The 17,027-nt window shown below is 29.7% G+C and overlaps 1 protein-coding gene across 2 annotated transcripts in view; it reads left to right on the top strand.

Moving 5' to 3' along the window:
- The window catches only part of LOC134831570 (CCN family member 2), a 65,331-nt gene extending 53,894 nt beyond the window's left edge, over window positions 1-11,437 (top strand). For both annotated transcript variants that reach the window (XM_063845325.1, XM_063845324.1), the window contains exons 4-9: window positions 4,797-4,876; window positions 4,947-5,091; window positions 6,834-7,135; window positions 7,591-7,743; window positions 7,812-7,994; window positions 10,806-11,437. In XM_063845325.1, the coding sequence (XP_063701395.1) occupies window positions 4,797-4,876; window positions 4,947-5,091; window positions 6,834-7,135; window positions 7,591-7,743; window positions 7,812-7,994; window positions 10,806-10,997 (1,055 nt within the window). In that variant the 3' untranslated portion in view covers window positions 10,998-11,437. The remainder of the gene's footprint in view (window positions 1-4,796; window positions 4,877-4,946; window positions 5,092-6,833; window positions 7,136-7,590; window positions 7,744-7,811; window positions 7,995-10,805) is intronic.
- The last annotated feature ends 5,590 nt before the right edge of the window (window positions 11,438-17,027 follow it).

Genomic DNA, 17,027 nt, shown 5'->3' with positions numbered 1-17,027 from the left:
CATAAATTTCAACTTTTCACCTCATTTTGCGCTTGTACGCACCGCATTAACTCAACAATAGCGACACACGGAGCCAGAAAAATAAAAACTTTACACACCCTTTTTCTCATAAGCATAGAAGAGACATAAAGTTCGTGTAAATGCGATTATTACACACACAGCACACGAAATGATGATGATGAGATGTTGACAAAATATTTTTCTGACAAAACACTAGAAAATGACATGATAAACTTTTTTTTCCTTTTCCTTCAACTTTTTTTTGTTGTTCTTTGCCGAAAATGTCGATGAACGAGCATTAAATAAGCTCGAAAGTCATTTTTTTTTGTGGGATTAACCCTCGATTTTCGGAGACAAAAGGAAAAATTTTCAAGTCAAACATGGAAAAACTTTTTTTTTGTAGATTTTTAATTCTATCTCATGCTAGGTTGATTCTTTAAACGAAACAAACACAGGAAAAAAAGTTTTTTATAATTTTTTAGTCGCATATGTGGCAACGACGACGAAAGTTGAGTTGAAAAGTTAAACAAAGGGAGAGCAACAAGCAGAGAGAAAGCTCTCTGTGTGATCACACACATAAAATAAATGATGATGACGATAATAAAGTTGAATTTAATAAGCGTCACTTTTTATTATTTTTGCTATTTTTCTGTGCGGAACATTTTTATCTGTTTCCTGCGTCTTGTTTTCTGCTTGTTAGACACCGAAAACGAGATTTCAGAAAATTATTATGCAAAAAAATGACCAGATCCGGTGATTAATGACAAAAATTCCCTCTTTTTTAGCATGAAAAATCGAATAAAAAGTCATTGAACGCCCAAATTTATCGATTTTTCAGCCGAAATTCGATCGTATCTTATCTAAAAAAATTGAAACAACAAAAGAAAAGTTGTTCACACGAGCGGAGGTGTGAAAATTTGTTGTTATTTTGTTGTACACACACAAAAGGATGCGTTGACGTCTTACAACAATAAAAAAGTTTTATTGTGTTGTCGGTAGTTTATTGTCTAATCTGAGGGTTTTTGCTTTGCTGCATAACACGCACACACAAACTTTCGAGTCGAGTGTGTTTTGTGCTTGGAAAAACGGAAAAACACACAAGAAAAAAAGGGGAGAGAGAGAACAAAACAACACGACAAGACAAAAGCATATCTTTCTTTAATGAACAAGGAATTTTTTCTCTCTGCTTCTGAGAATCGGTTTGTTAGTTTTTTTTTTCATGTACAAGTGTGAATAAGTGCGATCTGTGAAAGAAATGAAAGGAACGTGTGAAGATCTCTCTCTTGAAATAAATTAGAAAACGATAACGAAGAAAATAGAACAATTGGACTTGTTTTTAGATAACGAACAAAGAGGAGGAAAAATGTTGCATTCAAAGAGAAATGTTGCTTGATTTTAATTAACGAATGAAAAGAATGCAATGTTGAAGTGTCTCGAGGCGTTGGATGGCAATTTACAAATAGCATGTAATGATTTTTTTAATGAATAAAGATTTTTTTTGAAGCAATTTTTAAAATGAGCTTTAAACGTTAAACATTATTTAAAAAGCTCAAAAATTATTATTAAAAAAATTAAATTAAATTAAATTTATTAAAAAATAATTAAATAATAAAATAATTTTTAAAAATATAATAAACAATTTTTTTTCAGAAAAAAATTAATTAAACTTTTTTAAAAATTTTCCAACAAAAACTTAATATAATTTTTTAATTAAAATTTTTAATTTGAATAACTAAATTTTAAATGAATTTTTAAATAAATAATTAAAATAATTTTGAAATAAATTTTAATTTTAATTTAATGGATTTCGATCAAATTTAAATATATTTTTATTAAATTTAAATTTATTTAATTAAAATTATTTCAAATTAATTTAATTTTTTTATTAAATAATATTAAAAATAAAATTTGAAAAAATTGTCAGAAAATATTCCTAAAGATACTTTATATAAGTTTTTTTTTATTTAATACTTTACTCAAACTAATTTTTTTCTACATTTGAAACTCATTTTTTAAATTTTTAAATAATTTTTTTTAAATTTTTCTTTCATTAAAAAATTGTTTTTTTTTTAATTTTCTCTTCGATAAAAAATTAAATTTTTTATTGACATCTATTAATTTTCGATAAAATAATTTTATGGAATTAATGATCCAATCAACAAAGTTTTAAACTTTTTTTCTAATGAAAAATTAATTAAACCTCCAATGAAATTTTCTCTCTTGACCAATTTTCCGCCTCCTCAAATAAATAAACAATTAATTCCGTGACATACAAAAACTTTTAATTTTTTTGGTTCGATCCCCAATTAAAAAAATATTAAAAAATTAATGCACATTTAATATTCATCTACCAGCACCGAAAATCTCCGTTATTTTTCCAACCTACCATGAGAGAAATTAAATTTCAATTAAAAAATACTGAAAAGTTGGTCTTCGATGCATTTTCGATGTTTATCGTTTCAATCCAATCCACTTGCCAAAAAAAAAGCAAAAATTAAAACCTTTTAAAATGAAATCACCTGAAAAATTAATTTAATTTCCAATGAGCACGAGAGAGAGACAACGAGCGACACACAAACAAATTGGATTAAAGATAAGAGGCCTCTTTATTACGAAAATTATTATGAAAATGTCATTTGCTCTGCTGTCTCTGTGTCGCATTTAATCACATCACGAAAGCAAGAGAGAGATAAAGATGAAGCCCGAATTAAATTATCGCAAAATAATGTAATAAAAAGTGAATAAAAAGTAATAAAAAGATACCTAGAGCCCCAGACTAATAGATGAAAAATCAAAAATTTTGTTCGTGCGAATTTTATGGCGTTGCGCCAAGGATTTGGAAAATGATTCATGAAAACAATTAGAAAACGTGCGCTTGACAATTTTCCGTCATAATTCTATTACTCAAAAAATAATCATAAAAAAAAAATTTTTTTTTTGAGACGAAAAATAATATTTGGATAGACGAGCAAAGCAACAGAGACACGATTTTAAAAGTAAATAATATTTTCTTGTGTATCATAAAATTTTGATTTTATTTCATTTTCTTTCAATTTTTCATCTTTTCGTGCAAGGAACACACAGACGACGATGATGATACGACAGATCATTTTATTTGCTTTTCATTTAGAAATTCATGATATTGAGAATGTTTCTTTCGGAGAAAAGGAGAACGTGTCAAGGGACAACGACGACGAATGACGACAAATTGATACGATGGCATGAAAGGAAATTTCCTTTTGTGGCATCGAGAATGTATTTGAGTAATTTAATCTGTGTGCCCGACTTTGTAATTGCAATTGAAATTAAATGTTGATAGAGAAATTCGAGTAATGATACCTGAGAGACCACAAAAATTCATTAATTTAAGATAATTCTGAAGAATTTCAGGAATTGCAGAATTTGATCAATTTCAATCTGAATTTAACTTAAAAATTTGTTGATTTTCGCATCAAAAATGAATAAAATTGTCAATTTTTCGACTTGTCAAAGAAAACTTCCCCCATCTTCTTTTCGTTCACTTTATAAAATTCTCGACACGCACTCCTCGAATTATTCAAACACACAAATTACGTATCATTAATCGTCACATCCAGTCGCAACATTAATCCTCCTCAGTTTCCGCAAGAACATTCAAGAAGAGGAGAAAAATTCTTTTAATAAATTTTTGGTAAACGAGTCACACCTGTCTATATATTAGAGGTTTTTAGCACAAAATCCTCATAATTTTTCCTCGTCAAGTCGCGAGCGTGCCTTGTTTTGGGTTTTTGATACGCATAAAAGAACATCTCCCTTTAAGATGGCAAAAAATATGATGGAAAGTGTTTCATTTGTCATAAAAGTCAAAAATAAAAGACGGGAAATTTGAGAAAGAAAGTGAAATTTGAGAAGGAAGAATACGGAAGTTCTTAAGAAAATTGGGGAAATTTTGTATAAAGGAAGTAATTATTTATCGGTGATTAAAAAATATAAAAAAAATATTTGAAAATTGAATTTAACTTGAATTTAAGAATGACATTTTTAATTGCTATTAAGAATTCAAAAAAATTAATTTAGTTTCAGAGGAAGTTCTATTTTTTACGTTTTTAATCAATCGGAGGAAAATCTCTTCAAAAAACTCTATTTTTTGTAAACCTAAGCTAACTGTATCTAAAAAAACGCAAGGATTGATACTCAAAGTAAGTTTGGAATCATGAGGAGAAGTGGTTGTTGATTGTTTCAGTGACGTCATTGATCATAGAGACTGTTGACTTCCGGATTATCGACAAAATAGCACCTTTGTTCAAAAGCGAGCGTTAGTCGGTCAAGAAAATGCCTTATTTTAGTATAATACTCAAGGTCTTAGGATTAATAAATGTTCTTCTTCAACATTTTACGTCATGATATAAATTTTCCTCCAAGTTATTCTCCAGAAGTTGAAGAGATTCGCCAATTATTTACTTTTGAAGAACAAAAAAGTGTGAGAACGATGAAGAGCAATCCAAACTTTGCAAAAGTCACGATCCAAAAACTGCAACGTGCGTTCCTTGCCTTGCCCATTCATTCAGTCATTCAAAGGAGAACGAAGAAAGAGGAATGAAAAGAAAAGCTACTCCATATTTTGTTCCATCGTTCGCTCTCACTCGTTCTCTTGGACAGATTTATGGACTAAAGTAATTTCTTATCTGCTTTGTTCGGAGTTAAAAACTGCTATCATAAATTTCGTATTCGGTCGTCCTCTTTTAGACTTTGCCTTTGCCAGTGTATCGTTCCACATAATTAATGTTCTTCTCCTTTCATCTCTCTCGTTTTTGCAGCAAACTGCAGCGTGGGAAACCAAACGTACTTTGACGGTGCAACATTCAAGCCGGATTGCCGAACGCAGTGTGTTTGTCAGGTACTTACTTTTCGTGATGAAGACACCTCTTTTACTTCTAAACTTTAATTTTTACTTTTTTTCCCCGTAGAATGGACAAACTGCTTGCACCTCGTTGTGCCCACATGAGAATTTGCCGCCGCCAACTGATACAGCGGCATGTATTTCGCCGCGACTCGTCGAGCTGCCGGATCATTGTTGTCGCGTGTGGTTGTGCGAACAGCCAACTACAGATGGTAAGTGCACTTTTTCCATGCATCTCACCTCACAGACGAGGCACGGCGTCATTAACAACTGTGTCTCGTCATTTTTTGTCGTTGTTGCTGGCTGAATATATTAAACGAAACTTGATGCCTTTTTGAAAGCTGTCGAAATGTTTTTCTAACTCAGCATGAGACAGAGAAATAGCAACGACACACCCAGTCATGGGAACATTTTCGATAAAAGCCTTTTGGGGATAAACACCACATTGACGTAAAATTTTCGTGTCGTCGTCTTGTTTCTCTGTCTAGCTCTCTCTATCTTGCCATTTGTTAAATCGACTCATTGATGCAATATGCAAGTCTCTTGATTTTCGAGTCTATTGTCGTCGATGCATATGAAGGAAAGTTAGGAAAATGATGAAAGCCCGGGTCATATTTGCCTAGAAACAAGAAAAGCTGCTTGTTTTGACAGAGATTATTATCATATAAACGATTTCTAACTAGTATATTGCCTTGCTTGTCTTTTATGAATAATAGACTTTCATGTTGGTTGTGAGAAAATCGAGTTTTGCAACTTTCGAACCCAATTTTGAAGCTCAAAATTTAAGAAATTCTGTATCTTTTGACAATCAAACCGATATTTTTATGCCTCAAAAGTTAGAAATTTGAGAAAATTTTCATGATTTGTAATCTGAAGGTTATAAAAATTAAAAATTTTGATCAGATTTAAAAAAAAATTATGCTAAAAAAATAAATTTTTTGTCCAAAATAACTATGAAATTGAATTTTGTTGCTTTAAAATGTATTTTTTTTTTCAATAATTTTAACTAATATTTTTTGCCTTTAAAATTAGCACTTTAATGAGCTTTGAAGCAGTTTAAAAGAGGTTCAATTGAAAAATTTTCGTCAAATTCTTGTCTCTAAATTTTAAAAATTTATCGAAATTTCTATTAGTGATTAAATGTTTTTGATATTCTGTTGATGGGCTCAATGGAAGTAAACTGGCAGCCATGTAATGGGACATATAAAAATCGACGTTGTCTTAAGTTGTACGATATTTCGTGATTTTGCGTGATCTTACAAGCCAGTTGTTGACAGTCAATTTTTTTCCCATTTAATAAGTTTCAAAAATTGTTAAAAATCAATCTTTTGAAATATAAATTCCCAAATTCCAAAGACCTAAAAATATATGAAAAGTTAGTAAATTGAGAAATAAATTAAAAAAAAAAATACTTAACTTTGTCATTTTTAAGCATATTTAGTCCTTCAAAACTTGCTGCGAAACGTAAATTTTTTCTCCGAACCGATACAAAGAGCACTCGAACAGTTTCTCATCTATGCAAACAGCTTTTGTCTCCTAGAAATTTTAGATTAGATGAGAAATTGCATAGAAATGAGGTGATAGGGTGTTCAAGCGTATAATTTTGCATTGCCATAAACGCATTGAAGCGTCTTTCCTGTCCTGATTACTTACCTCTTGAGGTATTGCATTGCCAGCGGACCAAGTTAAAATCTGAAAAATAAACGAAAAATGTTATTTCAAGGTTTTTGACAAGTTTTCTGTTTATTTTGGGATTTTAGCAAGGCGTCTCCATTCGGTCTCCTTACTTGTTGAGTTCAGCAAATTTGAAAGACAAGAAGAGAAAATTAATCTCTTTAATACTCCTTTTGTCTTGTCTTTCAAGTCATTTTCATTTATGCAATCACCAAGAGACTGACAGTGAATTAAATGCAGTTAAATCCTCAAACAATAATTTGTCTCCTTTTGTTTGCAGTGAATGCAACTTGTTACAATACCTCGACGACGGAGTGGTCTTCGTGCTCGGAACAATGCGGCATCGGCATCTCGACGCGAAATATTTTATCGACGCCCGGTTGTCAGAAACAAAGTGATATACGATTGTGTCAGAACCACAGATGTATCGACAATAAAAAGTTGTTTGCTGCCGAAAGTAGTGCCGTGGGCGATGGACGACGCAGCAGTAGTAGTGCAGCGACGAGCAGCAAGCGCGATTATTATTACAACAGTTATTATTTTAATAATGAAAACCTTTTGATACCAATGCATAGAATAAGGGTAAGTACAAAAATTTCACTAATTACACGAAAATTTGGACAAAAGACTGGAAAATGGCTTCCATTTGACAAAAAATTATGAAAATTCTATGAATTCAGTTACTGAAAGGTTCATTTTTAGCTCATTATTGCTCGATAGTGGTTTAAAAAGAAAAAATTTTCATCATATTAAGAGGAATTTGTCAATTTTTGTCAAATTTTCCTTAAAAATCAACTCAAGGTCAATTGAAGGTCATAAATAAATCTTTCGACATTTCTTTCAAAAGTTTTAAAAATTTTCTACTTAAGAAAAGTTTAATTGCAAATTTTTGAAAGAAATGTCGAAAGATTAATTTATGACCTTGAATTAACCTTGAGAACAAATTTTTGAAAAATTTTACTTTTTTTTAATATTTAAGCTAAAAATCATTAAAAATTTTATTAAAAAACTTAAAAAAAACATTCTTACCATTACAGAAAGGTCACGAATGTCGCAGCCTTCAGCGCCTTGGACCGTCACGCTTGCGTCTCGGTCCCTGTGTTTCCCGCAAACTTTTCCGACCGAAAATTTGTGGTCGTTGTCAACACATTGACAGATGTTGTGTGCCTTCTGTGTCCACCACAGTACAAGTAAGTCGCTTCTTTATTACTTTTGTTTCTCAAATTTTATTTTTTCCCCCCTTTTAATGCCATTTCAGGTAGAATTATTGTGTCCCCTGAACTCGGGTGATCCCTTCGACTTCATCGAGACAGGCTACGATTTGTGGGACAACAATTCCATTGATCCAATCGACCAAGAAATGTTGCAATCGCGACAGATTCACATTGAGAACAAATTCATCGCCGTTCAATGGGTACTCAAGTGCGAATGTAATGTCACGGTAAGTCTATTTTTTGTTATTAATTGCTTCTGTCGCGTCGCACAATTGAAAAACGAGACACTTTTTTGATACTTTCTAAGCGTCTTACGTTTTTTTTTTGTGCTCTAATACCCTAATATACAAACAAAATTCCCCCGATAAGCGCTTCAATATTGAAAAAGTATAAAAAAAATTGTTTGCAAAGAGAGAATTACAAGAAAAATCTGGCGATTACAACATTTTTCATACTCTGTTACGCGCCGCTTTTCTTCCTTTTCTTCTCATTTTCTTCGTATCATATTTAAAATTGAAAAAAAAAAGACCATTCATGCTATTTTTTACTTGCTTTTGAGACGATGGCACGCTAGTAGGCAATAAATAGAAGAAAATGAATAATAATCATAAAAGACGAGAAATTCTTTATAATTTTTCGAATTTTTTACAATTTAAAAAATGTTGAGAAATGTAAGAAAAAAAAAGATGAATGAAAAATTACCCCAAAAAAAAATTTAGCGCCCTCGGAAAAATTGAACTGTCAATTTAAGACATCATTCATCATAATATTTTTGTAGGACCAGCTATACGCGAATGCCAGACATGCCAACAAAAAAAAAATGTGAATGAAAAATTCTCTAAAAAAAATTATGGAATGGAATTTTTCCTGTACATTGATTTTGACGGTGGTGTCAAAAAATATATTTTTCCGTGTAGGCTTGTTATTTTTTTTTTCGCGTACAAACACAATCGCATTGAAAAATGTGCCTCCGAATGATTTGATTTGAATTGATGGGTCGTGATTTTAATGACGGTTATTATTCAGGATCAGGATTGCCGTCGCGCGTAAAGTACGTGTTAGAGGTATGTTCGCTGACGTGTTCGTGGGAATGAGAAATAAGGAGGATTATCGGTTATTTTGATATGGGATTGAATGGAAAATAACGTAAATTGAGCAACCTGAGACATTTATTTGGAAGAAATTATCAGTTATTTGAGATGAATTGGTAAGAGAAATGATAAAGTGGATAATTTGATGATTTTAACGAGATTTTATCGAATTACCGATTGAAATTTGTTTCGAGCTGATTAGATTTTGGTTGCATGTATTGAAAGTGTATTTTTAAAGATGTGAAAAAAATTATTGAGTTAACTAAAATAATTTAAATTCATAAAAAACTATAATTTTTAATAATTACCGATTTGTTATAACCGCTAAAATTTTTATTCAACCGATTGGTAAAAAATTAACTCAAATGCTTCATTTTAAATTTTTTTTTATAAAATTTAACATATTTTATGTAATAAAATAATTTTCCTTGAAATTTTATTAAAAAATCGCTAAAAACTTACTTAACCGATTCAAATTTTTATTCACCCGATTCATTTAAAATCAAATTTTATTACTTCTTGAGCTTCAATTCTCCATTTTTTATTAAAATTTTGTATATTCTTTTTTAAAAGAGCAATTTTTTGTTGAAATTTTTTTAAATTTTCAAGTCTATAAAATAACCGATTAAAATTTTTTTTCAACCGATAAAATAAAATCATTTAATTCACTTGAAATGCTTGAATTTTTTTTACATTTTTGGTAAAAATGAAGAATGTTTTTACTAAACAGAGTAGTTTTTCGTTAAATTATAACCGAAAATTCAAATCTAAAAAATAACCGATAAAATTTTTTTTCACCCGATTCGTTTAAAATCAATTTTTATGACTTTCTATTCTTCAATTCCCCATTTTTATTAAAAAAATTTAATATTCTTGTTCAACAAAGCAATTTTTGATTAAAATTGAACCAAAAATTTAAATCTGAAGAATAACCGATTAAAATTTTTATTCCCGATTCATCATTTTTCACTGACATCAAACGAACCAAATCTCATTTAAAGCATATTTAACCTTCCGCTTAACGAAAGATCACATCAAAGCAGTTTCTCATGACATCACCACTTGCACGCCGCAAACGTTTATGCAAAAAGGAACTGCAGCCAAGAGACGGTAATAATGCTTATAATGATGATGATGAGCGTGACAAGGATGCATTTTATTCGATTACGTGAACACGCTGTTGCGAGCAAAACGAACGCTTTTTAATGGAGAAAAGCGAAAAAAGAAGAAATTGGCGTGTCTCCAAAAACGTGATAAAATTTATTCTTTATTCGTTTCATCTTGTGCCCTCGCCTAAGACATCAAAGAGAAGAAAAAAAATGCAGTTAGTTAAGTAAATTTTGATTATGGTTTTTCTCTCTTATGATGTTTCCTTCGTTTCGTTAAAACGATAGTAGTTGCTTTCTTGGCAAGTGACACGAATGCCAAGTGAGAGGGAAAAAAATCTGATAGTATCACGAAAAAAGGAGGAAATTAACGGAAAAAACAGGAAAATTAGCAAATTAGCGAGGAAATTAAGAGATTAAAGTAATTTAGATTGAAAATTTTGACTGAAAAATGTTTCCGCTCAAGACAGGTCGGGAGTGTGGAAAGCGAAAAATAAGAGAGATAGAGTGAAAAAACTTTAGCATTTATCTATTTCAATGTTAAATCGATTGGAAATTTCTAATTTACAATTCCAGCTAGTCTTGTGAGCAACGTTTAACTGTAAATAACGTTATTTGCCTTCTTCTCCGTTCGTTCGTTTATTCGATAATCGGCTCGGCAATGAGCTACAAATGTAAAATTCTGTAAAACTTTTCCATTTGCTAACAAACTATCTCAAAAAACGATTACGTCTCTTGAGAATAATTAAATGCAATCAATCTTGCCGACACATTCGTTTCATTTTAAATTAAAAACTTTTTTAAATTTTTCAATATTTTTTTCCTATTTTTTCCATTACAGGGTCAAAATTGCACGGCAGATCCCGCAGCCACACGTTTCCAATGGGAAAATCAGGATATCGAGAGCAACATTTATCCAGATATTGACGAGCATACCGGAACAATTCTCGCAAAGCCAGCTTCAATGCCCGCCGCTTTGCCCGAGGACTCAGATATGGAAAGTGAATTGCTGCGACGCGTTCATCGGACATAACAAACAAGGCACACAAGATGATCCAAATCGAGTTAGATGAAAAAAAAATTATCAAAAAAAGAATTTAAAATCTAAAGGCACGTAAAAACACTTCTTGTACATTTGCATCATCATATCATGAAAAAAAAGCTAGTCACACACCCTGCAATGTAAATCAAGGCGAAAAAAAATTCATTCAATTATTTTGTAGACACATCATCAGCGGTAGGCACTAAATTTAGTAAATTATTTTTAGGGAGTGTAAGAAAAAAATATCAAACAATATTTAAAAATATTTTTTAGGAAGTAAGCTTGCTTAATAATTTAGTCGAACGTAATTGTAAGGCATAAAAAATCACAAGGTGCATCTTTTGGCGTCGACGAGTTAATGAGATTAGAGGATTTTTAATTTTTTTTTCACTAAGTTGAATTAGCGAGTAGCGATTTTCAAATTTTTAACGGTTATTAAATAGACATAATTTAATAATTTTTTTAAATGTTAAATAATTTAATTTAGAATTAATTTAAATTTTATTATTAATAATTTTTTAATTAATTTAATTTAATTATTAATTTTAATCAATTTAATTTTATTTTTATTTAATTTAATTATTTTAATTAAATTCAATTAATTTATTTATTTTAAATTTTAAAATTAAATTATTTTAATTTAATTTTAAAATTAAATTAAATTTAAAAAAAATAATTTTTTAATTTAATTTAATTTTTTTTTTTCAAATTTAAATTTGATATTTAAAGCAACAGAAATAACTCGAAAATTTAAAAAAAAATAAGTAGATGTAGGTATAGGTTAATTTATGTTTTTTTTTAATTATTTAAAAAATTTTTTTTATCTTTTTTAGAACTAAAACTGAACCTAAAGTCTTTCTTGCATTAGCAAAATTTATTAAAATTTCAAATATATTTTTTTTTAATTTTCCTCTAATTTTTTAAAACTCGTAACGGCCTTAAAAATTAATATCAATAAAAAAAATAATTAAATAGGACAAAAAATTATTATCACATTATACACAAAAAAAAACAACAATTATCTGTAATTTAACGGAAACACTTAGAAATGTAAGATAAAAAATTAAATCATAAATTTACAAAATATTCAGTTCTAAAATTAAAAACAAAAAAAAAATCAAAACAGAACCAACCGACAACCATTCGAATTCATGAACTACCTAAACATTTAATAAAAGATTGGCACGAAAATTGACAAAACCCGTCTTTCTCTTATTACCGCTCAACAAAAAGCCAATTAAGGTAAGTAAAAGTCCGGATATTGACAATGCACAAGACCAATAAACCACTTGACAATAAAAAGTTGTTTCCGTCACCAATCATCTGACGCATGTTCCGCTGGGCGCTCCGACATAATCATTTTACAACGTGTTAAAATTAAATAAATTAAGAGCTGTCCGCCAACAACGAATTACATCAGGTCGCATACAATGCAGCGAATTCGTTCAAAATGTCACGAAATCCATGCGATAATACACGTGACATGACAGCGGCATGCAGTTGACAAATTTTAAACGAAAATTTCCTTTTAAAATGTCACAATTTGATGATGTCTGTCCGTTACAGGGAAAGAATTTTACTTGAAATTGTCATTTTCTGGATTTTGTGAAAATGTATCGCAGTGAAAAGAGTTCATTATTACAAAATTAAATGGTAGAAGAGAAAATAAATGGACAAGTTTTGTATTTATTCTCGTCTCCATTCACGAAAGAGAGTGCAAACATGAAGATAAATAAACAACCCGAGCAGCAGTGAGTGGATCGAGTGATGATGATGCCCCGTATATGTTGAGATTAAACTAATTAAAATAGTTTTTGAAGTGGCAATGGTGAGTACAAGAGATATAAATTTCGATGTAAACAAAGTTAGTAGGGAATTGAAATGATTGGGAATCAAATCAAGTGAAAATTTATCTGAAATTCCAGCATTAGAATAACTTTTTGAACATATTTTTGGTTAAACTTTATCCTATATTTGTTTGTTACAAGAAAATTTGTGAAAAATTTTAATTTTGAAAAATAACCGGTAAAATTTTTTTTCAACCGATTCAATTTTACGCCTCATATTTTGTGAGATTTTATTCAAATCAAACAGAAATTATGACAAAATAAACATAATTTTAGTCGAAAAACAAAAATTTAAAAATATTTTAATAGATCTGTTTAATTAAATTTTAAAAATTTGAGTTTAAACGAATCGGTTAGAAAAAAATTTTAGCGGTTATTTTTAATAAATTTTATTTTAATCAATATTTTTAAAATTATTTGAACAGAAATCACAAAAAATTGAACATATTTTTAGTCGAAAAACAAAATTTTGAAAATTGCTTAGCAAAACAAACAAAAATTGAATCGGTTATTTAAAATTTAATACATTTTTTGATTCATAAAAATTTTCATAAACTAAAGATTTTTTTTTAATAAAAGATAAAATTCTTGTAAAAATCATTTTGATGAAAATTTTAAAATGAATCAAAAAATGTATGAAAATAGAATAAATATTTATTTTCAAATAATAACCGATTCGTTTTAATTTCATTTCTAATGAGCTGAATCTTTAAATTTATCCTTGAAAATTTATTTTTTAACAAAATTATGTTTAATTTTCGTGATTTCTGTTCAAATAATTTAAAAAATATTTAATAAAATTAAAATTTCGAAAATAACCGCTAAAATTTTTTTCTAACCGATTCGTCAAAACTCATTTTTTTAAAATTTAAATCGGTTATTTTGCTTTTAAACAATCAAGTTAAGTCATTTCCGTTAAATAAATCCAAAAATTGACCAATAACAAAAAATTTCTGCTGATCCACTTCTTCATTCAAGAGTTGCCAATCATTGCCTCGTTCATAAAAAAAAAATACAAAAACGAGGAAAAAATCATACATGAAAAGAAGCTGAAAGCCAAACAATCAATAATAATCGTCTGTTACACACAAATGCTCTTCAAGCTGTCATTCATTCACATCGTTTCGTTTTTCTTCCCATAAATCATCCTTCCATTCAATAAAAAAAAGCATAATCTCTCTCGGTGACTATCAATACCCCCATATACGAGACGTTTTTACACGACATTTTCATGTTACTTAAAAATATTGAAAATCTTCTCTAATTTTCTTGTACATGATCATTTCATTTTCATGTCGCATTTGTACGAAGATAAATGAGCCGCACAATGGCACCGAAGTGAATGAATGTCTCGTGAGAGATTTTGCGACATGCGAATGAATGTCGTCTCATGATTTTCTGATTGTGACAGATATGATACGTCATCGATTACGGAGCACTAAGGCGTAGTAGGAAAAACATGAAAAGTCATAAAAAAAGGGAAAATTGGCATTTTTTTGTTTATTTTTCCTTTGAAATGGACCGAATGAATTATCAAGAAATCTTGTAAGTTTTTTTTTTCTGAATTTAAGAAAATTTTTATCATTTCAGATCTTTTTTAAGACCATGCATCAGCATTTTTTGGGACATCCTGAATCTCTAAAAGTCTAATTAAGATAAATTGTCAAGGAAAGAGATTAAAATCACATTCGTCTTCAAAAAAAAAAAAAGACCAAAAGGGAAAAAGTAACAAGCAAAGCAATCAAAAAAGTAATAAAACACATCCAATCATCATTTTTCGACCACATTCATTCATCATATCTCTCGTTCCCTTTTTGTGGCAAACAAGGCCGGACTCTTAATGGAGAAATAATCATCATACTTGTCATTGTTTTTGTCTGTCAGCTCATTTCATTTTCATCTCCAACTGACACACAAAGCAACTCAGTTGGATGCGAAAAATGGTCAGAAAATGCTCGTTTTGACACATTTCTTGCCCCCAATTCTCTCCTCGGTCAATTGTCTGTCAAAGAGAGAGACAGAATTTATGACATTTACCAAAAAGTGCAATAAATTCCGAAAAAGCGATTGATGGACTTAATTAAAGTTCGGAATATTTGTCGCCATGCAAACAAAGTTTCCGCATAAAATATCGGTCAATACACAATTTCTCATAATTTCACACTTCAAATATCACAGGCCTTCTGATAGTTTTTTGTCTGTGTGTCACACAATATGGAATGAGAGATATAAATATTTTATGATGCAAATACATAAAATAATATAAAATGGTTAAAATAAAAGCAAAAAGCTAAAATAATTTCAGGACTGTATTGTCGCTTCATTGATGCGAATTTCGGAAAATTGAATTTTTTCACATCCCTGTCTCGTATTTTTAATGCGAACAGAGAGTATTATGATAGAATTCTGTCATCCATGATATTGTTTATTGATGATGATGATGTTGATGGCACACGAACGCAGCGCAGTGTGATGATAATGACACACAGGATTCGTGTGCGCCGCACTTTTGTGCAATAACATGCATAAATATAAGTAGCGGGAGAACTAAAGTGTAATCGATGACGGTATTAAAGTGGAAAATAACAGTTATTGTGTGCGGCGGAGTGAATTGGAACGCAAACTAGTTTTGGTATTGATACGCGAATGAGTTTTTGGAAATGAGTGGCAATGAACTTTCAAGAGGTTTTTTTTCGAGTGAAATTTATGGTTTTTCATGAGAAAAAAAATCGTTATGGGTCAAATATTAACAGAAATGATGGTTTAATAGACTTCGCATCATCCGATTTTATCATTTCATTGAAAAAAAATATAGCATGAGATTTTTTTATGGTTTCGTGGTAGTTAAAACTGAAGTACTCGAAAAAACCTAAATTCAAATTTCTGGAAAAAACTTCAGTTTTTTAGGCACTTTAAGTTTGGTAAGGTATGTCAAAGAGGTACTTGAAATCCTTTTATCCACTTAAAAATGTCTAAAATCTCATAAGCTCATTCCAGAATTTTGAATTTAGGTTTTTTCGACTACGTCAGGTCTTAAACAGGTAACCATCAAAAAATCTCATGTCATATACTATTTATTTTTCGATGAAATGATAAAATCGGGCTTTTAGCTTTAAAATGAATGAAAATTAGGTTGAAAACTGACTTGCAAGGCTCATAACGGATTTTGGTCCCTTACGAATTGAAAAAAATTCAAATTAATCCCTTAAAAGTTATTAAATTAATCCCTTAAGAGATTTTTTTAATCCCTTTTGATCTTTCTTAGCTTCAAACGGGATTTTAATAAACCTCTCAATGGATTAATTTAACCTATTAATGGATACATTATTTGCTTGAGATGTTAAATTATTTTCTTGAAAGGTAGAAACAGCCTCATAAGGTGTTAAATTAACCTCCTAAAGAATTTTTCTAATCTCTAAAGGAGTTAATTTAACCTCATTTGGAGTTGGCCATGAACAGTAACAAAAAATTAAAGCCTTCAAGAGATTAATTTAACCGACTATTTTTTAAAAGAGATTTATTTAATCGCTCAAGGGGTTATTTTAACCTCTCAAAGGATTATTTTAACCTCTTAAGGGGTTAAATTAATCTCTTGAAGGTATAAATTTTTCAGAGCTGTTCTGATCATTCAGAACTCTAAATTAGGTTAAATGGACTCTTTTAGATATTAGAAAAAAATCTTTATGAGGTTAATTTAACACCTTATGAGGCTATTGCTGCCTTTCAAGAAAATTATTTAACATCTCAAACGAATAATGTATACATTAACAGGTTAAATTAATCCTTTGAGAGGTTATTTTAATCCCTTTTGAAGCTATAAAAAAATTCAAAAGGAATTAAAATAATCTCTTAAGGGATTAATTTGAACACTTTTCAATGCGTAGGGTATACTTCATGTTGGTTTTAGGTTTCATTTCTTTAAAATTTTTTGCCAAAATTTTTTGATAAGAATTTCAACCAAAATGCACTTGGCAACAAATTCTTCTAAACAAACATTTTTACAAAACCATCTTGATAACGAGTCCCCGAGTCAACAATTTCTAATTAAATATTTTCTGTTTTTATAAAAATATCAACAAAAACATTTTTATTCCACAAACAAATAAAACAACACTTTACTCTGTTGCTCGAATGTTATCTACCTTCCTCTAAAAATAGAATCTTATCAATTTCA

The sequence above is a fragment of the Culicoides brevitarsis genome, chromosome 2 (assembly GCF_036172545.1).
Source record: "Culicoides brevitarsis isolate CSIRO-B50_1 chromosome 2, AGI_CSIRO_Cbre_v1, whole genome shotgun sequence".
Taxonomy (NCBI): Eukaryota; Metazoa; Arthropoda; class Insecta; order Diptera; family Ceratopogonidae; genus Culicoides; species Culicoides brevitarsis.
Note: the sequence above shows the minus strand (reverse complement) of the source record. Positions and strands in the feature narration are given on the sequence as shown.